This window comes from Lissotriton helveticus, chromosome 9 (assembly GCF_964261635.1).
Source record: "Lissotriton helveticus chromosome 9, aLisHel1.1, whole genome shotgun sequence".
NCBI classification, from domain to species: Eukaryota; Metazoa; Chordata; class Amphibia; order Caudata; family Salamandridae; genus Lissotriton; species Lissotriton helveticus.
The window spans coordinates 66722865-66745670 of record NC_136070.1 but is presented as its reverse complement, the minus strand read 5'-3'; the positions used below and the strand labels follow the sequence as shown (position 1 = coordinate 66745670).

The window sequence follows — 22806 nt, the reverse complement described above, 5'->3', positions numbered from 1 at the left end:
GGCAAATTCTAATTGTGGGTTAGGGCCTGGATTGGAAATTATAAGTACTTGACACAACCCACAAAGAAAAATCCAGGAATGCGGATGAAGAGCATTCTGAAACAGTAAGATTTAAGGGTGGTAGCTAAGTATGAAATATAATATGGGAATACTTTTATTTTCATTAAAAAGGATAGTATGAAGACAGAGAATTCCTTCAGAAGGGTCCAGAAAAACATTAGAAAGCATACACAAAGCAGTGAAATGAAAGTGCATATCGGAAGTCTGAAAAAATTGTGAGAAAGGAAGAACGTGGAACAGTAAGGAAACAGCATGGGCAACTTACTAGTGTCTCCACACCACTCACTCCCACTGTAATAGTTGACATTCATCATTTTAACTAAGCACTGTGTAGGAAGCTGGCTCTGTATATGGTATACACTAAGTGGTTATATCGTGCACCGAGTTCACAGATTCCCCCAGACGTGTACAGGGCTTAATGGAAACCCAAAGTTCTCTATTTGTGGCCATGTGGGCGAGCAGCCATAGGCCTAGCACAGAGGAGTGCAAGACATTTGTTATGCACACACTGACTAATAACATACAACTCAAAAAGGAGATCCAGACCAATTTTAGAAAATTACACTTCTATCAAGATTTATTTTAAGCCCAAGAATTTTGGAAAAAGGCAAGTACGTTTTTCATGAAAAATTCTTTATAAAAGTGAAAACTTCGTGCAATTGTCAAGCTTTGCAATGTTAACCTATGGAAGGAAAACAAGAATGCAGTTTTTGCAGGTAAATACTAGACTTATCAGTCTTCAGGTTCTTTGGTCAACACCATGCAGGGTTCTAATCAGTTCCAAGAGTGCACCACCAGCGGCACAGGGGTAGCCGGGTGCAGAGGTCAAATTCAAAATCGGAATCTCAATGTTAACCAATGAAGAGCGGGGTACTGAAGGTCGCGCTGCTCACAAGTGAGTAAAGCGGCGTCAGGGGTCGATCTCATGGTGTTAAGGTAAGTACAAGTGGGGGGGCACAAGGCAGAACCACACTTACACCCTCAGCAGCACAGGGGCGCCCGGGTCCAGTGTGCCAACACTGCGTTGGGCGCCCAATGCTAACCAATGGGGAAGACCGGTCTTGAAGAAAGGCTGCAGGGTCAGGTAAAGAACACTCACTGCTGCAAGGTAAGTAGAGATGCTAGGGGATGTAGAGACACCGTTGGTCAAGCTCCCCAAGGCTGAGGGGCTTTGTGTGCAGGGGGTGTCCTTTGGTCCCTTGAATCAGCTTACTGGGCACGTCGCGGTCGTGGGAAGTCTTCAGGTTGAGTCTGCAGGCATTGAGGAAGAGTCCGGCATGGGTCAGCCCATGGTGGACTTGAGCTCAGAAGTGCTGGGGAACCTTTGCAGGACCGTTGGGCCACTTGGACCTGGGCTGCGGGTGTCCGGTGCAGAGGAGGATCTGGAGGAGAGTTGGCATTTCCTCAGTGCATAGTTCATTTTCTTTGCAGATGGTTTCTGCTGGACAGGTCCACTGTCCACAGGAGATTAGGAGTCTTTCTTGAAGGCAAGCAGTGCTCCCAGGGTTCTAGAGGTCGCTGGTCTGCGGGGCTAGTTGCTCTTCTTCAGCAGGTCCTTTGAGGGCTGCAGACAGGCCGGTAGAATTGGGGCCAAGGCAGTTGGTGTCTTCAGTTTTCGTTGCAGCACAGCTCTTCTTCGTAGGTCATCGAATTCTGGTTTCAGGGTCTGCGAAGTCACCCAAATACCAGATTAGGAGCATCACAAGGGAACACCTATTCTTCCTAAGCTTTCCCACTGGTTCTCGAAGCAAAAGTGGGGGTTTGAACCGAGAGCCAGAATCTGCTACTAGCAGCAAAGGCTGGGGTCGCATTACAAAGGTGGAATACCTTTGAAGCTTCCGTCTCGATTACTGTGCCCATCCTGGGGGAGGAGGTATGACACCTCCATCCAGGCTGTGCTTTGTTTCTGGCCTCAGAGAGCAGAGGCTCTCGACCAAGGGCTCCAGAAACATGTCTTGTGGTGGTAGGCTGCCTAAAGCCAGTCAGATACCACACCAGGGCTGGTAGTTTTTCACTGGGCACTTCTGAGGTGACCTCTGAGAACATGTTTAAATAAATCCAACAATGGCATCAGAAAGGGTTTATTAAGAGGAGTGATTTGGTACTAAACACTCCTGGGTTCAAGTGAAGCCATCATGGTGCTGGGAAACTCGAGTAGTCTAGTTTCCAGCCCATGTACTCTTTACGGATTGTACGTCCGCACAGCGCTGGTAAATTTATTGCATGCCTTTGCCTCGCATTTTTTAGCATGCATGTTTTTACCACGATTATGCATTTACATTGCATGCCAATACCACGCATTGTTTTTAGATTTAAAAGCAATGTATTTGTTGAGGGTGACCCCCCACCCCCCCAACCCAACGTATCCTTAAATGCATGGTATTGGCATGCTTTGTAAATGCATATTCGCAGTAAAAAGATGTGTTTAAAAATGCCTGGCAAAGGCATGCAATGTATTTACCTCGTTGTAAAGGCTGTTTCCCCCCTTTATGGCTTCCCTGGCACTTACAATATTAACGGATATACCACAATACTGTAGGGGCATATGTGCTCATGCAGATATGTCCACACCTGCAATGTAGTGCACCCTGCCTTAGGGCTGGTATAGCTTGCTAGAGGGGTGACTTGCCTATATCAGTCATCTTTGTTCATCTCACATGGATATGCCAGCTGATGGGGCAGTGACATGGTCCTAGTGAGGGGGCCACAGGGGGCCCTTCTCAGCCCCCGGGCCCTAGGTACCCAGGGTCCCACTTACTAGGGACTTACAGGAGGGAAGAAGTAGCAAGTGTGGACATGTATTTAGGGAAAGAAAACTGGTACTGGGAATCTGGACAGCAGGGACCCAGTACTCTACAGTAAAAGTTGCATTAAAAGCCAGGCAGAAAGTGGGGGAGTCTTGCAACAGAGCCCCATTTTCTCAGAGGGCTTGTAAGGCCTACTAGATGGGTGACTTACCTATACCTTGGGCAGTGCTGCTGGACATGATACACAGGCAGAGTGCCGTGTCGACTTTGTCGCTTTTTCACTGTACCAAGGCATGCAAGCTGCAGTGGCATGGCCTTGATGTGGGGTCCCTAGAAGACCTTCAGTCCCCATGCCCTAGATTCAGAGGGTACAATTTACTAGGGGCTCACAGGGGAGCTGAAATTGCTAATCGTGGTACAGTTTTAGGGAAGGAGCACTGGCAAAGGGGACCTGGTTGGCAGTGACCCTGTGCACTTAAAATTGAAACCACATCATTTTCCAGGAAAAGTGTGGTGCTAACCATGTCAAAAGAGGCACTTTCTCACACACGGTCACATCAACTAAGACATCAAAGTATTTTACACGTAGAAGAGATCCCATACCGCTAATAATTCTAGATAAAGGAAGTTGGGAATGTGGATTTAAAAACATAGAAGAGGTAAAAGGAGAAAATGGGAGGATTCAGAAGGTAGATAGTAGGAGACCTGCATTGTGGTAACCAGTGTAAATGGGTATTCTAACTGTTCTAGGCTGAGATTTTCTGCTGCTGCATCAAATGCCAGCGTAAAGAGGCAACCATACATCAGTCCTGAAAAGGCACCACCATGTTCTTGTGATCATTTTTCCGAGCAAAGTACCATGCACTTTATAATGTTTTGTAGCCACTATAATGAAGCTCGGAAAATGTTTCTTGTACCTATACTCAAGGAGGCAGGATTTATTTTGGTCAGACCTGCTCTTATTTACTTACAAATGCTACAAACTCCCAGGATTATGTTTTATGTGGCTAGTTTCCTGGTGAGAGCTATTAGAAGCAGGAACATTAGACTTAAAAATGTGCCTACTTGCCCTTGTAGTACAGATTAACATTCTAGCTAGTATGTTGACCTTTTGGGTCAGCATTCTTAGAACTGAAGTAACATGGTCAGTAGTTGCCTGTTCTAACTATTTTTCATGGGACACCCTTAGCATATTTTTTAATATTTCTTAGTATCTATGCACTTTTGCACTTTAGCACTATGCACTTTCTACCAGCTAGGCTGATGTTAATATGTAATATTGTGTATGTTGGTCTCTTTAATTCGTCGCTGGTTCTTTTTAAACTTGTCATTTTTAAACTGCTTCTTAAATGTTTTTAATGTATGTGTTATTGTTTTATACATTTGTCATTGTCTTTGTATGATATTAAGTTATCGCAATAAAGTATTTGACTGACTGACATACATCAGTCACAAAGGTCAGAAAAGGATGGTTCATATCAAGAGAAATATTAATGTGGCTATTTATGGTATACAATGTTTTTACTTCTTTATTACAACTTTGTAATTGACCATGAATGATGAAAAAAGCATGGTCCATTTGTTGACAAAAACATTTACCATGAATAATGGTTACTATACCTTTCCCGCTTCAAATCTAGCTTTGGAAACACAAGTTACATAGTATAATTCCAAAAACAAAAACTTACAACTGAGTTTTTCAATTTTTCAGGAAGTGGGTCTTTCACTTCTGATAGAGGGTCTTCTGGATTCTTGTCTTCTGTATTGGTAAAAATCTTTGAATACACTAAAGAACTTGAAAAGAGAAAAATAAGGACGAATGAGTGATCTGGAACAGAGAAATGTAAGGAATTCACAAACCATTAGAATGAAATTACTTTAAAAGAAAACAAATAAAGTAAAGTAAAGTCCACATTTGTAAAGCGCACAATCACCCGTAAGGGTCTCTAGGCGCTGGGGGCCGTTGGGAAGATTAAGCGAGCTATTGCCCAGAGTCACATGGTGCTGGGCTAACCTGCCGCCGGAGCCGGGGATCGAACCGTGGTCCCCAGATTCCAGCGTCAGTCGCCCTGGCCGCGGCGCCACACCTCTCCCCTCAAATGCCATCTACAGCGCATCAATAATGATTTCAAGAAATGCAGTAACATGGAAGCAATTTAGGTTATTACAGTATTAAAACAGCCAGAGATACTCAAAATAAAAACGTGCCTACTTTTAACACGGTTTCAACGTCCCATCCTTGTTTTTACAGGGGTTATGCACGTAACTCATCTACCATCCAATCTCCTTCCTCCTCCCCTTGATCCTTTGAATCCCTTTGCCCATTCACCATTTCCTCACTTATGTTAAACAGGATTAGGATATTTCTATTGTCCCTAGTTTTTTTTATACTTGCACATGGTAGGCTTTAACTGTGTTTCTCCCCACCTTAGCTGGGCTTGCTGATCCTGTAAACGGACACTGATAAAGCAGCATTAAATGTGCACCTCTAGATAGGCTACTGCACACACTCCTTCCACTTACAACAGCATGCTGTAGAGGAGTACGGCAGCCATCTTCATAAAAACCACAAATTTGCAGATAGAATTTGCATCATTTGTGCTGGTCTCTGTGCCAAGCTGAACCCACCCTTTTAACTGAATTTATTGTATTCACTTCCATTTCATTAGTCCAGTCATTCATACTCTTTTGCTCTCTGTATTTCTAGATCCTGATGCAAATTATACGTTTTGTAGTGTGTTCTGTGGCAAAGTCAGGTCACCAAGCAATAGTGTAAATGAACAGCAGGTACCTCATGCAGCAATGAGAATATTTTCAGGACTATTAAGGTGCCCCTGCCCTGGAATACTAATGAGTAATCTAGTCTTGCACTAAAAACCTCTTACCTGACCTATATTACTTTTTTGTGACCTGTTCAGGTTCAAAGTACTAGTAACCCACCAATGTAGAACAATATCTCAATCTTTAAGACAAACAATATTTTCTTTTACTTTATTGATTTTATTTATATCATGTTTTCTTTAAGCAAGTCAATTCATATTATCAATTTTCATTGCATTATGTTATATTATAGTATACATTTTGAATAGAAAAAAATCACACATACATAGATACAATGCAATACTCATCTCTGCAAACAGTAAAACTCAGAGTTCATTTCTTATTACAACTGGATTTACTAAGTACAAAAAAGTATAAACCAGCAGCAACCTATTATTCGTTCATTCATACCTCACAACCACACTCATTCTAACTACAATCATACTATAAATACAAATTACTAGAGATTCAGCCCTCTGGGAAGTATCTGCTTTATGATGGAAATGTCTCTCATGGACCACTTCTCGGAGGCAAACTTGGTCAACGCGCATTTCAGTGGCCACGCCACCTTCTTCAGAACCAAAGATTGAAAGAAGGAATCTCACACTGCTAAAGGTTGTCTGCAGCAAACAATGTCCTTTTTACTTAAAGAAACCTCCTTTTAACACGAAGGCCAGTATGCACCTAGGAACTGACATCATTCTCTCTAACTCGCGTATTGAGGGTCTGTATATCATTCCGTCTTATTGTGACTGCTGTATCTCTTTTCGCCCTGATTTCTGAATCCAAGATTGCCAATAACACTAGTGATATCTCTATGGTAACTTGCTCACTCTAGAGTTCAAGACATCTGCTCAGCGTGACGTGGTAGTGGTAGTAATCTAGTCTTGCCCCATCACTGGAAGCCACAGATATTGTGGGAGCCACCAATCAGCAATCTCAGATGAGTCTATGCAACAGAGACCGAAAACACTGATATATTTCTTCTATTTACTTCACAAAGGCAGACGTGGTCGAGGGAACAGGAGGTTTAGTTTATTGGACTGAGCGTTTCAGAAAGGAAAGCATAGACTTTGCGGCAAACTATGATCTGGTGTGGCCAGCCAAGGTCTGGCAGTGCTAAACACTGGAGTCCGAAGGATCAGCTTCTCCCTGATGGAAACGAACACTGGATAATCTTGCCATATTAGTATGGTACTCTCACTCATGGTACTTATAAAATGAAGGGCTGGAGGGTTGTAAACCAAACCCTAAGAAAGGACAGAATATACTGATGTGCTGGGCACAACATAAACAAGTTCTCTCCATCACCAAATACGTTGTACACGAGTAGAAAAACAATATAGTGCAACAGAATAATAAGTAATAACTTTCCCATCTGGGCATCCTATGGTCAACGACTGCTAAGGAAACCAGTATCTCTACATATGCATAAAGGGTAAAACACCTTTTTCAGTGCCAGTATCGGTTTCAACTTCCGTGCTGATCTTGCAACCAAACTCAAAACTCCTTGTACAGCTGTGGTAAATATTTGACACCTATCAAGTTTCCACACAGCTCTTCTGGATGTTTCATAAACTCTGCCAAAAGAAAAATCTAAAATGGGGATACACACGGAGGTATTACGACCAACAGGATGACTGGCTCAGCAAGCACCGCCTATTGTGAACATTTCAGGTAAAAATGTACTTTCAAATAAAAAGAAAATAAATTGAGACTCGGCCTTTACTTTCCAAAACAATGCACAACATAAGAATCTAAAACAGATTTCCACTGAAAAAACGGCATGTAGCCTACGCTGCTGACACCCTTTCAAGGTAATGCTTGAGCAGTTGAAAAGAAGGCCCAGTGACCGCTATGGGCCCAATGCGCATCTCCATTGCTAATGGCATACAACCTGAGCTCACACCTTTGATGATCCAGCAGATCAGACTGTCTCAGGACAATAAGATAGGCCATGCTTTAAGTGCTCATTCATGCTAAGACTTTTCAACAGCTGTAACTGCTTTAAACCATGAAGTATCAAGTCATGACCAATGGCAGAGGACAGACGGTATATCTGGACTATATTTAAGTCAATGTATCACTGTGCAAGTATTTCCTTAAGTGCACAGTTTCCAGCATTTCATATCGTTTAGTGAGTTTAGTTAACCAAAGGGGCTATATTTGTTTCTAGATACCACACACTTCCATTTCACTTACTACTTACAACCTTTATTCCACATGACTACCATTTTGGGTATATTTGGGCAAAATACCCTATTAGACTGAGCAAAATTTCCAAAATGGGTGATGTTGAAAGTCGGAAAAACCGTAAGAGCAATTCAGGCAATCAATGCCACTCAACTGTTCTAGCAATGGTAGGGTAAGAGGAAAGTGAGGGGAGTTTGAGGAGTTGTTCTCATAACATAACCTCATCACAGACTTCTGGGCATTGAGTGCTGAGAGGATGAACGTCAGGAACAATTGTAGGAACAGCAAGGTAAAGTTGCAGTCTAATATATGGTCTTAAGGGACAGCAGAAAATATGTGCCAACTTGTAAATAAGTTACAGGACAAAGAATTTAAATATATTTGGAAATAACATAGAAAATATAACATATCAAAACACTGGTAGGCATTGCAATCAAATCATAATTTTTATTTTTCACATTCAATATAGAGAGGAGATACTTACAACAGCACTGAAGGATCGCTGCTCTGCCTGCTGAGATGGTAAGAGACTGCCACTAACACACCACAAAAGATTGAAAAAAGAACTGGTATGTGCTGGGCATCCCATGGATCCTGAAAAAATAACATGCATATCAAAACATGATGTATACAGGTTGTTCTACTTTAGTACCAACAATGCAAATTCAGAATCGCCATGGGCACATGACACGAAGCACACAAAACCCCCCCATCAGAGCTGCTTGTATTAACATGTGAGGGAACATGTGTGTGATGCCCTTCAAGAATCTATTTACACCTTTTCTTTCTCTTGTTTCTTATGTCTTGGGTCAGTGTTGTGGGTTCATTTTTGTGTTTATGATTGATCCTTCTTTATCTGTGCCAATATTCCTATTGTACTATCTGTATCATTGGGCGGGCGCTTAACCTGTGCGGACTGTGACTGAATGCTTTCTTATCCTGACTCATATGCCTTAGTGCCATTATTTTAACTGCGCTCGTTCTCATTGTGGTTGTCTTTCTACTTGGCACGCCCTTCGTATGATGATGTATTAATGTATGGCACCTGATCCCTCATTTCTCATATTATAAAATGGAGCCTCTTGCATATTTTATTTCAGTTGATGCACTCGATGGCATGTTCTTACTCGAAACTAGGGGCTTCCGCTTCACGGGCTGCTGAGTTGTGCTATTTTACTGTGTGGAATCTAATTAGCGGCCGGCCCTGGTGGTTGTAGGCCCATCCTTGTACTTGATTGACGTGACAATAAAGGCTCAAAAAAAAAAAGAAAAAAAAAAAGAATCTATTTACAACCGAGGACTTGAAAAGAGAAGGCTGATCAGGAAGCCTTAAGAAGGCTGAAATGGCCGAGAGATAGCCTTTGATAGTGCCCAGAGCAGAGCCCTGCTGGGCAAGAGAAAGAAGGAAGAGGAAAAACTCTGAAAGGGGGGCAGAAACTGGATCCACAGCCTTTGCTGTGCACCATGCCACAAATTTGTTCCACCTGCAGGCGTATACCGTTTTTGAGAAGGGACGCCTGGCTGCCAGAATCACATCACAGACTTCAGGAGGGAGTCAAATGGCCTCAACTGCCCACACTCAATCTCCACGCATGTAGGTGGAGACTGGACAGGTTCGGGTGGAGGACCGTCCCCTGTTGCTGCGACAGAAGGTCCTCCTGAAGAGGCAGACTAATCGGGGGATCGACTGACATGCTGAGTAGCTCAGGATACCAGTATCTTCGTGCCCAGTCCGGAGCCACAAGGACGACTTTGGCCCGGTCGCGCCTGATCTTCAGCACTCTGGGCAGAAGTGGTATAGGCAGAAAGGCGTATAACAGACCGCAGCTCAACTCGCCACGAAAAGCGTCGCCGAGCGAGTGCCGCCTTGGAAATTCCAATGCGCAGAACTGATGACATTGCGCGGTCTCTTCGGTGGCGAATAGATCTAACCAAAGCTCTCCCCACCGCTGAACGAGACATTGTGCCACGTCCCGAGTTTAGATGCAATTCGTGATCCATCATGCACCGGCGGCTGAGTTTGTCCGCCCTGGCGTTCAGGGAATCTGCCAGGTGTTGAACCACCAGGGTGATGCCCTGGCGTCCCAGCCAAGTCCAGAGGCACAGAGCCTCCTGACAAAGGGTCCACGACCCCACCCCAACCTGTTTGTTGCAGTACCACATGGCGGTGGTGTTGTCGGTGAACATCTGCACTACACTTCCCTGGACAGAGGGAAAGAATGCCTTCAGAGCAAGCCGGATCGCCCGCAGCTCCAGAAGGTTGATATGGAGCCGGGACAGCGCCGGAGACCAGAGGCCTCGGATCTCCGCCTCTCCCATGTGGCCCCCCCCATCCCAGGAGGGACGCATCCGTCAACACTGTGTGCTCCGGTTGGGGTAGGGAGAGGGATCTGCCGCTGACCCAATCGCGGTTTGTGAGCCACCACTGCAGCGGTCTTGCAGTGCCCTCCCAGATCAGGACGTAGTCAGACAGGTTGCCCTAATGCTGTGCACGCTGGAACTTCAGGTCCCACTACAGAGCCCACATCCGCCATTTGGCGTGATGTACCAGCAGGATGCAGGAGGCCATCAGCCCCAGGAGCCGCTGCGTCATCCTGACCGAGACTCGGAATAAAGGCCGAAAGATCGGAATCAAAGCCTGAATATCCCGAACCCGCTGCTTGAAAGGATAAACCCGAAACTGCGCAGAGTCCAGAACCGCTCTGTTGCAGAGGAACTTCTGAGAGAGGCACATGTGTGATTTCGGCACGTTGATAGAGAACCCCAGCAAGTGCAGGAGATCGGCCGTAGTCTGGAGGTGGGAGACAACTGTTTGGGGCGAGCCCGCCTTCAACAACCAGTCGTCGAGATAGGGGAAGATTGGAACCCCTGATCTGCGCAGATGAGCTGCGACCGCCGCCATCACTTTCGTGAACACCAGAGGGGCGCTGGTGAGGCCGAAGGGGAGCACGGTAAACTGAAAGTGCTCGAGGCCTACCGTGAGCCGCAGGTAGCGCCGGCAGGACGGGGATGTGGACATATGCGTCCTGCAAGTCCAACGCTACCATCCAGTCTCCAGGGTCTAGGGCAGCCAGGACCTGAGCTATGCGCATGTCCTTTAAGGTAGTGCCGACTGGAACGCGAGCTGATTCACGTCGTCCGACTCGAGAGCGAATCTAGTAACTGCCGAAGAGCCGCCTAAAGGTCTCCATTGAGCCAGCTGGCCGGAAACCCATATATATTATGGATTCAAAAAGGTGGCTAAAGTTCGGCCCTTAAATTTATTTTGCCGTGAGATAAACGGAATACAAACGCGAGCGATCCGGCTCCCGCCCGACTGCCAGCAGCGGCAAATCCGTCTTTAGAGAGCTGCACCTTGACTGCACTTATCACGCCGCTCTTGTCCAACTTTGGAAACTAATAAACACCACTACAACCGACTTAAGAAACGAACTCTCCGCTTCCCACTCTTGACCCTCCTCCACCATCTTGGAGCATTTCACCAACTGATACTGCTTGAGGCCCTGAAGAGAATCCTATGAAAACAATTGGGATTCGAAACGCGTAGGCTCCTGGCCACACTATACCTGCGAAGAACGGCTTGGTTATTTAATTTATTTTTCCATCCCGTCTGTACATTACTAAGAACCTTTAAAAGTTTACTCACATAATCATTTGAGACGAATGTACTTTTGATAAAAAAAACGTCCTGTTTATCGATGCAGTATTTTGCCCGCAGGTTGTGGCATGTTGTTCTTTTGTGAAGCAAATTTGTAAATGTATATATATTTTTTTAAAATATCTTGTATGCTTCTATAGTCTTTCTCCTGAATGGTGTGAAAGTGTGTTGAATGCCTGTGATATGGGTGTAATAGTGAATGATTGAAGACAAATATTTTGTTTTTTCCAAATTGTACTTGTCCTTTCTTTGTAAATAAGCCTTTCTTATATCATTTGAAAAAATATAAATTTATCTTTCTAAAAAATATTGCAAATAAAAAGCTATTAACTAGCAATTCCCGTCCTTGAATTTTCTTTTCAGGTTCAGGTTAGCACATTGTTTGTCTAAATTGCTTATATCAGCACTGGCATTCTATTTTTGTTTTTCGCTGAGCTAAAGTCAGCATCTTGAACTTCTCCTTCCGGAGGAAGCTGTTGACGCTCCGGAGGACCAAGATAGGGCGTAGACCTCCTTTGCCCTGCTTGGGTACCAGAAAGTATCGGGAGTAGCAACCACGACCTACTTCTGGCCCAGGAACACGTTCGATGGGCCCCTAGGCCAGGAGGGCCGTAACTTCCTCCAGCAGAAGTTGCAAGTGATCCCCCGACATGCGGTGGTACTGCGGTGGCATGGCTAGAGGGGTCGCCTCGAAGGGGAGGGAATAGCACCTTTGGACTATTAGCAGCACCCACCTGTCCGAAGTGATGGTACGCCAGTAGAGAAGGTGATGGCGGACCCTGCCCCCCACTGGCGTCGAATGGGCCTGAAAGCTCGGACTAGGAAGGCTTTGAGGCAGATGCTGCAGGAGTGGATGTGGACTGACCTGGCCTTTGTCCCCCTGCAGCGCCACGGTGGTTTCCACGTCCGTGACCGCGTTGAGGTTGGTTCTGTGGCCTGTGGCTTGATGAAAGTGTGGGGGCGCCCCTTCCTCGGCCACGAAAGGGGCGAAAGGCAGAAGTCTGCTGGCGCTGGCCCGACAGGCCCAAGGAATTGGCGGTAGCCCTGAAGTCTTTGAAACGCTAAAGCGCACTTTCTGCTTCATCGGCAAAAAGGCGATGGCCATCGAAGGACATGTCATGAGCCTGGACTGGACCTCCCCCGAAAAATTGGCGGACCTCAGCCAGGCGTGGCGACGGATCGCCACCGTCAGGGAAATCGCTCTGCCCAGCGAGTCCGTGGTATCAAGTCCACATCGGATGGAATAATGTGCTGCATCCCGCCCCTCAGCAAGAGCCTGGGCGAGCCGTGCCTGGGCCTCCTCCGACACTGGGGCAGCACGTCTGCAACCGTATCCCACAAGGAGTGGGTGTAACGGCCCAAAAGGCAAGCAGTGTTGATAGACCGCAACCCCAGACTGAGGAGAACAGTTTCTTCCCAAACTGGTCAAACCTTTTGGATTCCCGATCTGGAGGAGCAGCCTGAAATGCGGTCTGGGATGTCGAGGCCTGGATGACCAGACTCTCGGGGGTGGGGTGTACGGACAGAAAACAGGGGTTGCCCGGAGCCAGGCGGTGGCGTTGGGCCACGTTCCGATCCACAGGGGGCACTGTGGAGGGCTTGAAGCCAAGTGCCCATCAGAACGTCCGTGAGGGCCTCATTAAACGGCAGCAGAGGCTCCAATGAGCTTACTGGAGGCTGAAGCACCTCGGTGAGGAGATTAGTCCTCACGGCCGCAGCAGGGAGCTCAAGGGCCAAGGTCTTGGTTGCCCTGCGCAACACCACACCATAAGTAGCACCCTCCCCTGTAGCCACGGAAGGAGGAGAGATTAAACCAGTGTCAGGCGATGTATCAAGACCACTGCCACCCCCCCAGCTCATCTGCCCAGTCCTGAGATAACTGGCACTATCGTGCCAGAGGGTCCTCAGACACCTCTCAGTCCTGCCCTTCATCCGTGTCCTGATAAACAGGCAGAAGTGACGGTGACGGGTCATAGGTGTATTGCTCACCCACCGACGCCGGAGACGGCGTCGAGCGTCGCTGCTCCGACGCCGGACCCGGACCGGGGCTGAAACCGGGGACGGCGTTGTCTGAAGACGGCGCCGGGAGCGACACCAGAGGGGTCGGCGCCAACAGAGGAGTCGTGATATCAACTGGCACCGACCGGGATCCAGGCCTGGATCCCACGGGGGCCTGTGGCGTCGGGGACCGTAGTCGACGACGCGCGCTAGGACCCCCAGTCGGGTCTGCGGGACCCGAAGGCAGGCCTCAACGGAGGGAAGTTAGTCCTCATAGCAATGAGGAAATCACGAATCTCCTCCGGCGTCGCACGCAGTCCAGGGACCGGAGGGTATGGGACCAGATGCAACGCCTGCGGCTCCGGTGGAGCCGCGCGGGTGGTGTCACCCGCACCCTCGGCCGAGTCGCGCAACCGGCGAGGGGAGTCAGAAGAGCGATGTTGCTTCTTCTACTTCTTTTTAGAGAGCCTTGACTTACCTGAATGCGAGGACTTGGAGCCCGACGAACGGTGTGGGCTCTGCGACCGGCCCCTCGACCGGGACCTTGAGCAGACTGCCGGATCTCGAGGAGCTTGCGGGACTGCTCCCGCCTAGCCTTTGACGTCAAGGTGTGGCAGTCGGGGCACGACTTGTCGTCGTGGCCGGCCCAGAGGCAGTAGAGACACCGGTGGTGGGGGTCGGTCACCGACATCAGGCGGTGACAGGCATCGCACGGCTTGAATCCAGGCATCCTTACCAAGAGTCGATATCGGCTCTAAAGAATAGCCAAAATAGGCCAAAAAAGTAGTCAAAAATTGACTAGGGTATGTTCTTCCCGGATCTGCGCTTGCTGGCGCTGAAAAAAGAAGACCGGACGTCAGCGCGCGAAGGCGGCGTCTAATTACTCTGACGACGTCATCCCGGCGAACACGACGCAGACGAACGCGGAGCCACAGACGACGCCTACAGACGCACAAGGGTACTGCTGACGAAAACTTTCCGGATCCAGTCTGACGCCTGGGGATATTCTAAGGTAAGGAATCTAACACGAACCTGTTTCTTTCAGATAACCATCCTCAACAGCTCGGGATACCAAACTCCGCAAGCCCAGTCTGGAGCAACAAGGAAAGCTTGGGCCAGGCTATTCCTGATCTTCTTGAGAACTCTGGGCAGGAGTGGTATGGGCGGAAAGGCGCACAAGAGGCTGTGCCCCACTTAAGACTAAACGCGTCTCTGAGCGGCAGCCGCCTTGGAAACTCCAGTGATGGTGAACAGATTTAGACCTTGCACTACCTTGACAGAGACGCCATTCGTGGTGCACGACCCCAACCAGTTTACATACAATACCACTGCCATGTGGTACTGCAGCAAACACCTGCATTAGCCTTCCCTTGATGGAGAGTAGAAAGGTTTTCCATGCCAGTCGGACTGCTCGGAGCTCCATTAGGTTGATGTGGAGTCCGGATTACACCGGAGACCTGAGGCCACTGATCTCCACTTCACCTAGATGGCCACCCCATCCCAAGAGCGACTCATCTGTCATTACTGTCTGATCTGATTGGAGAGGTTTCTGCCGCTGACCCAGAAGTGATTCATTAACCACCACTGCACATCATTTGCAGTACCCTCCGAAATCAGGACCATGTCGGACAGATTCCCATGATGCCGAGCCCACCGGAACTTCAGGTGCTACAGCAGAACCCACATATGTCCGCAGAAATGTGTCACAAGCAGGAGTCCATGAGGTTCAGCAGCCTCAGAGTCCGTCTCACTGAAACCCAGGATAGACGCTTAAACATCGGTATCATAGCGTGTATATCCTGGACTCGTCATTCGGGAGTATAAGCCCAAAACTGCACTGTGTCCAGAACAGCTCCGATCAAAGGGAGTGTCTGAGAAGGGGTCAGTTGTGACTTTGGCACATTTATAGTGAACCCCAGCGAGTGTAGGTGGTCTGCTGCAGCCTGGAGGCAGGAAACTATCACCTCTGATGGGCGAGCCTTCTACAGCCAGTCATCAAGGTACGGAAAAGACAGGCACCCCTGTTATCCGCAGGTGAGCTGCAGCCACTGCCATCAACTTGGAGAACACCTGAGGGCGCTGATAAGGCCAAAGGGCAGCATGGTGAAGTGAAAGTGCTCATGACCTACCATGAACTACAGGTAAAGTCTGTCAATAGGCAGGTGGGGAATGTGTATATATGTGTCCTGAACTTCCAAGGCAACCAACCAGTCTCTCAGGTTTAGGGCAGGCAGGACTTGTGCAAGCATAATTAATTTTGAAGTTCTACTTTTTCAGGAAGAAATTGAGAGTGCACATCTAGGATGGGACTAAGACCTCGGTCCTTCTTGGGTACAAGAAAGTAGCAGGAATAGCAACCATGACCTACTTCTGCTACAAGCTCCCTTGGCCAAGAGAAATGCTACTTCCTGTTAGAGTAGGGAGAAGTGGTCCTCAGTCAGCCTGTCGCAAGTGGCGGGGTAGAAGGTGAGGGAGCAGCACCTTCAGACAATCTGGAGAACTCAGCGGTCAGATGTTATTGACATCTACTGATGCAGGTGATGGTGTACCGTGGCTCCCACTGGTTGCCCATGACGGTCGGAGGGCAAACTAAAGAGCCTTGGAGGCTTCAGCTGCCAAGGAAGTGGTGAACTGGCCCATCTCAGGCTGCCTGACTCATTGGGTCTGTGGATACCGCATACTCGGCCATGCAGGTGCTGGGAAGCTTGCGTGCCATGGTGGCTGGGCGGGTAGAGACGTGGCTGGAAGCCCATTCCGTGGCCATGAATGGAGCGAAAGGCAGACTGGGGTTGGCGAGGGGCCATGGAAAGGGCCATGGGCCTGGCCTTAGCTGTGCTATCTTTGAAGCGAGTCCACCTTGTGTCCAAAGAGACGGGAGCCATCAAAAGGCATGTCTATCGGTGACATGTGGACATTCCAAGAAAAGCCAGTTCTCAGCTGGGCATGGCACCGTAAGGCAACAGACAAAGAAACCGCTCTGCCTAGCGAGTCAGTCATATCCAGGCCACATTGGATTAGAAACTTAGCTGCATCTCAGCTGTTAGCAATGAAAGAGAATAGCACTGGCCTCCTCCAGGACCACAGGCAGCACCTGTGCAACCAAAGCCTAGAGTGAATGTGAGTAACAGCCCAAAACACACATGGCATTCACCGACAGCAGTGCCAGCCTGGCAGAAGAAAATATTTTCTTCTCTAAAGTGTTCAGCCTTTTGGATTCCCTATCTGGTGTGGTGGTAGTGAATGCATGAGGGTTTACTCTGGAACTGCAGGCTTGGACCACAAAGCTCTCAGGGGTAGGATGTTGGTTGATAAAGTTGGGGTCACCTGGGGCGGGGCGTTTTCAGTAGGCAATTGTCCTGTTCACAGGAGCCTGTGTCCAGTCCTCGAGCAGGACTTCCATAAGGGCTTCATTAAATGGGAGAGGTGCTTCTGAAGGGGTGACTCCTGACTGAAACACCTCAGTTACAATGTTAGTCGTGATAGCCACAGATGGCAGCTGAAGTTGCAAGACATCGGTCGTCCTCCTCACCACACAGCAAATGAGGCTCTCTCCTCTGTAGCCAAGGTAGAAGGACAGACCAAGCCAGTATATCAGGAGGTGTCCAGTCCATTGGCATCTGCCAAATCCTCATACCCGGCGTCCTCGTTAGTGTCTAGGGACTGGTATTCATAAGGATCCAGTGGCACCTCCAAATCTTCCACAAGTCAAAGCCCATAGGAATATGTCTCAGGCTATGGCCTGGAGGGAATAGCTCCAGTTGGCGGAGTACGCCCATCTGGCTCTGTATCGGAGTCAGGGATAAGAATGGGGGCAGCGGCGCCGGGAGCGTCGACAGGAGGGCGGGCGCCAGGGAAAGTTGAGGTGGCTCGACTGCCGCCAGTCCGGATCCAGCTGTGGATCTAAGGGGCTCGAATGGAACCAAGGCTGAACTCGCCTGTGGAAGTCCAGTAGGTGCCCCTCTCGAACCCACGGGGACTGAAGGTGTTCCAGCGGGGATGGACTGCCCAAACATGAGGTGCATGGCCTCATAAAATTGTCAAAGTTGGGCGGGTGTCGCTCTGGCTAACGGAATCACGGGGACGTGCAGAGACGGCCCAGGCGCAAGCTCATCAATGCCCCATCCATCAAAGACGCTCCTTCGACGGATGGGGCAAAGTCAAAGACCTCTTCAAATTCTTACACTTCTTTTTCTTGTGGGGTTTACGGAATGGGATGATTTCAACTGCGATGTTTGATGGCTCTGCAACTGATCCCGGGACCCTCCTCTCGACCGAGACAGTTGTAGTATCACACGTCAAGTGGCAAGAAGTTTGAGGGATCGCTCCCTCAAGGCCTCGGGTGCATGGCACGACAATTGATGCAGGACTTGGAGTCATGGTCGCGCTCAAGCTCCACTGGATACAAACAAAGTGCGGGTCCACCACCGACATCTGCAGGGGACATGCGCAGCAGGGCTTGAATCAACCTGCCTCATTGACATTCCTGCCACACCAAGAGACAAGTCTCAAAAAGCTTTGACAAAAAGGCGGGAAAAAGACAGTCAAAAAGTGACTAAGGGTAGCTCTCTTCAGATCTACACTGACTGACCCGATAGAAAAAAAATTATGTCAGCGCGCTGGGGTAAAACCTCATAGGCATAGACCACATCACTTCCAGCGCAGACTACGTCACATACCGGCACACAGTGGTACTGCTCATGAAACATTTCTAGATCCAGTTTGACGCCCAAGTATAATTCTAAGATAAGGAATCTGCGGCTAGAAGTGTATATCAGATTCAAAATGACTACGTATCCCATCAAACTAGTGATAACTCAAAGCCTTTATAATTTAGTTGGATGAAATTAGCAAATCCATGGGTATGACAGCTATATTTTTCCATCAAAACAGTGAAATAGAAATATAATGTTTCTCACCTTCAAGGCACCATAGCATAGTCCAAAGAGTAGTGATACGGTCACAGTACTGCGTGTAAAACTGTAAAGTGCTGAAACCAAGCTTGTGGTGGCTAAATGAAAAAGAAAATAATCATCAAGATATTGTAACTCATTTGCCACTATGTGAAAGCCTGCAGTCAAATATTTAAATACAGTGGCTTCAATTATGAAGAACTTAACAGAGAGAGCCAAACAAGTACAGTGTTGTGATGAGAGATTGGTTTACAGTGCGCCAAAAGAATTCCTTTGCATCTTACCATTCTTGGTAAGAAGATGGTGTGGTAGAAAATGTGGATACCTCTAGTCAAATTCACCGCTGTGGTATGACCAACAAAGTACAGCAATGGAACACACTACAACCACTCAAGTAAAAATGGAAGGAAGATATGAGAATACTGGGAAGAGGCACAAAAGTATCAAAGAGAAGTGGCCATAAAACCAAGATTCAGAATAGTACATCATAAAATACTACATCAATCATATTATACCAGGGAAAAACTCTTAATGTTTGGATTACTTGAAAACAGCATGCCTGAGAGATTGAAGCCAGGTATTAACATTTAGCCATACCCTGTGGGAATGATTTTGAATTCAAATGATTTGGCATAACACGAAAGATAAGAGAAGATACACAAGGAGAGGAAAAAGATACCCATCAGCCCACTCATAAGTGGAATCTCGTCATCTGGGTATATGTTGGTAAATGGTGTCCTCTAGGGTCTGCCTTGGAAACAATCCATAGGACTGCCTAGTGATGGACCCAGAACATTTCACCAACAGATGACAGTATATGAGCGGGAGGGGTTGAGGTTGCAGTGCTCAAAGAAAAGGAAGAAGAAAAGGAAAATAATCCAAGTGATTCTAAAAATACCTACGATGATGTCATGAAATACTTTATTAGGGCTGACCATCAAAGTGGTATGGTTAAAAACAGTATGCTGATAGCATGTAAGGAATTGCTACCCACCAATGTTGTTATTCGGTCAACATGTTTCAGCCTCAAGGGCTTTTGTCAGGACCTATGGTGCTACTGCAACACTTACTTAAGTGATGTGAAAGTGGGATCTACATCTGATTTCCAAACTGAAAGGAGTGTATCTTCTCCTGCATAGACACAATACAAAAGACAGAAACAGAGACATGGACAAATTATGTCAACAAAAAGAAGTGCACAGACTGCAAACTCTCGTTTCTATGGTCTTTATAATATGGCTATGAACACTTGAAAGACACTCACCCTTATTGTGGGGAGAGAAAACCTCACCTCACCTGGCCACTGCTCAGGAAGAAAGGGAGGCCACGCACTGGAAATAAACAGAACACTTAGAAAGTTATAACCAGTGGTAGTAGAAACACAATATACAAACAAGAAAAACTGGATTCAAAACACATAAATCAGAGACACACATGGTGACACAATGGCCAGACTGGTTTCCTCTTGCATCAGGAAAGTATACCACAAAGCCTCACTGACTGCACTGCTTGCACAAACCTGTAGACCTATAAAGTACAAAGGCCCAGGTAGCCAGCCGCAGTCACTGGGAATAGAGGCGCCTACTCCTGTGCTTTCCACCTAGTACTCAAAGACCAAAGACCAAAGAAATAATGCTATTGACTGTCCCACCACCACTGACCTCTCCGTCGTTGCCTCGGAGTGAAAACTGAGCCGAGGGGGAGGCGACGACTGATGGTCACACGCGATGTTAAATACACTGCAGTGGACCTGAAAGGAAACTCCTTTGTTTCAAAATTTGATTGGCTCATGTGTAGGCCAATGGGAATCGGCTCACAGGCAGCCAACCGTGACCTACACTGATAAGCCTGCAGTGGACCTGAAAGGAAACTCCTTTGTTTCAAAATTTGATTGGCTCATGTGTAGGCCAATGGGAATCGGCTCACAGGCAGCCAACCGTGACCTACACTGATAAGCCTGCAGTGGACCCAGTGAGGGTGTTAGAGCTCAATGGAGGTAACCCTTATGCCAAAGACTGTTAGCACAAGGACTCTGTGTTCGGAAAAACAATCATGCGCAATCACAGCTGCATCCAAGGAATGTCATCATTCAATCCTTCTGTGTCACTATGAAGTTTGAAAACCCACTTCTGTTCTTTCCTCAATAGGAAAAGTGAAACATCCGTGACGTGACTAGGTATGTAAGGTTGTTCTAGAACCAACCATCTCAGTTCATCTGGACTATGTCTCTTGTCAAGGAAGTGAGTGGTGAGCCGTGTTGCCTGTTTTCTGCGTCTCATGGTGCTCATATGTTCCTGCACGCGCAATTTGATTTTTCTTGCGGTCATGCCGATATACCTTAGTCCACAGGGGCAGGTAATCTGGTATATCACTTTCTCACTGTTGCAATTAGTGTGGTGTTTCAATTGCCATGGTCGCGAGGTCCCAATGTCCACTTCAAGTGTTTTGCTGGTCAGAGGGCATACTGAGCAATTCCCGCAGGGATGGTGTCCTCGTACCGGGGGCAGACCCCATAGAGTTTGCGGGGGTTCACATACTTCTTGCCGAGGTCGTGTATGCACAAGAGAGTCTCTCAAGTTGTTCCCTCTTTTAAAAGAAAAGAGTGGAAGGGGAATGGTCTCACCGGAGCTGTTCAGAATGCGCCACCTTTTCCTGATCATCTTTTGGATGTTAGAAGATGATGTGTTGTACGTTGTCACGCACACCAATCTGTCTAGTGGTGGTTTGACAACTGGAGGCTCAAGCAGCGCTTCGCGATGGTTATTCGCAGCGCGTTTCATTGAAGTCCGGACAAGGTTATTCGGATAGCGTCTCACTTTCAACTTCATGGAGAGATCTTTCGCTTTTCGGCGGAAGTCTGGAATGTTTGAACAATTCCTCCGGACCCTCAAGAACTGTCCAAAGGGGAGGTTCTCACGGAGGGACCGGGGGTGATGGCTATCGAATCTCAGCAGGGAGTTCCGAGCCATGGGTTTCCGATACAAGGAGCTCGCCAAATGGCCATCTTCTGGAAAGATGACAAGATCCAAGAAGGGGAGCTCTGTTCTACTATGCTCAAGGGTAAACCTCAAAAAAGCATTCTGACCATTCAGCCACTCTTGAAACAACAAGAGGGAAGGTACATCGCCACGCCAGACGACAAGAATGTCGTCGATGTACCGCTTCCACATCAATTGATGATGATGAGGGTTGTTGGTGCTCAACACGTGGTGGGTCTCAAACTGGTGGACATACAAATTAGCCAGGCTGGGGGCAAATTTGCTGCCCATTGATGTCCCCGAGGTTTGTAAATACAGGGAATCCTCAAAGGCAAAAAAGTTCTCGGTCATAGCAATCCGAGCTAATTCCATGACAAAGTGAGTGGGAGTTGTCAAGGTAGAAGGGAAAGCCTCTAAAAGTTCTTGTACAGTTTGTAGTGTATCCATTTGAGGAATACAAGTGTATTTACAAACCTCCACCACGTGTTGAGCACCAACAACCCTCATCATCATCAATTGATGATGTGGAAGCGGTACATCGACGACATTCTTGTCGTCTGGCGTGGCGATGTACCTTCCCTCTTGTTGTTTCAAGAGTGGCTGAATGGTCAGAATGCTTTTTTGAGGTTTACCCTTGAGCATAGTAGAACAGAGCTCCCCTTCTTGGATCTTGTCATCTTTCCAGAAGATGGCCATTTGGCGAGCTCCTTGTATCGGAAACCCATGGCTCGGAACTCCCTGCTGAGATTCGATAGCCATCACCCCCGGTCCCTCCGTGAGAACCTCCCCTTTGGACAGTTCTTGAGGGTCCGGAGGAATTGTTCAAACATTCCAGACTTCCGCCGAAAAGCGAAAGATCTCTCCATGAAGTTGAAAGTGAGACGCTATCCGAATAACCTTGTCCGGACTTCAATGAAACGCGCTGCGAATAACCATCGCGAAGCGCTGCTTGAGCCTCCAGTTGTCAAACCACCACTAGACAGATTGGTGTGCGTGACAACGTACAACACATCATCTTCTAACATCCAAAAGATGATCAAGAAAAGGTGGCGCATTCTGAACAGCTCCGGTGAGACCATTCCCCTTCCACTCTTTTCTTTTAAAAGAGGGAACAACTTGAGAGACTCTCTTGTGCATACACGACCTCGGCAAGAAGTATGTGAACCCCCGCAAACTCTATGGGGTCTGCCCCCGGTACGAGGACACCATCCCTGCGGGAATTGCTCAGTATGCCCACTGACCAGCAAAACACTTGAAGTGGACATTGGGACCTCGCGACCATGGCAATTGAAACACCACACTAATTGCAACAGTGAGAAAGTGATATACCAGATTACCTGCCCCTGTGGACTAAGGTATATCGGCATGACCGCAAGAAAAATCAAATTGCGCGTGCAGGAACATATGAGCACCATGAGACGCAGAAAACAGGCAACACGGCT

The 22806-nt window shown here is 47.6% G+C and overlaps 1 protein-coding gene across 4 annotated transcripts in view; it reads right to left on the bottom strand.

The window, feature by feature from the left end:
* The window catches only part of PCNX1 (pecanex 1), a 486917-nt gene that overhangs the window by 185269 nt on the left and 278842 nt on the right, over positions 1 to 22806 (bottom strand). For all 4 annotated transcript variants that reach the window (XM_078659468.1, XM_078659469.1, XM_078659470.1 and 1 more), the window contains exons 16-18: positions 18393 to 18484; positions 8305 to 8414; positions 4496 to 4601 (exon numbers count right to left, since the gene is read on the bottom strand). In XM_078659468.1, coding sequence (XP_078515594.1) covers positions 4496 to 4601; positions 8305 to 8414; positions 18393 to 18484 — 308 coding nt within the window. The remainder of the gene's footprint in view (positions 1 to 4495; positions 4602 to 8304; positions 8415 to 18392; positions 18485 to 22806) is intronic.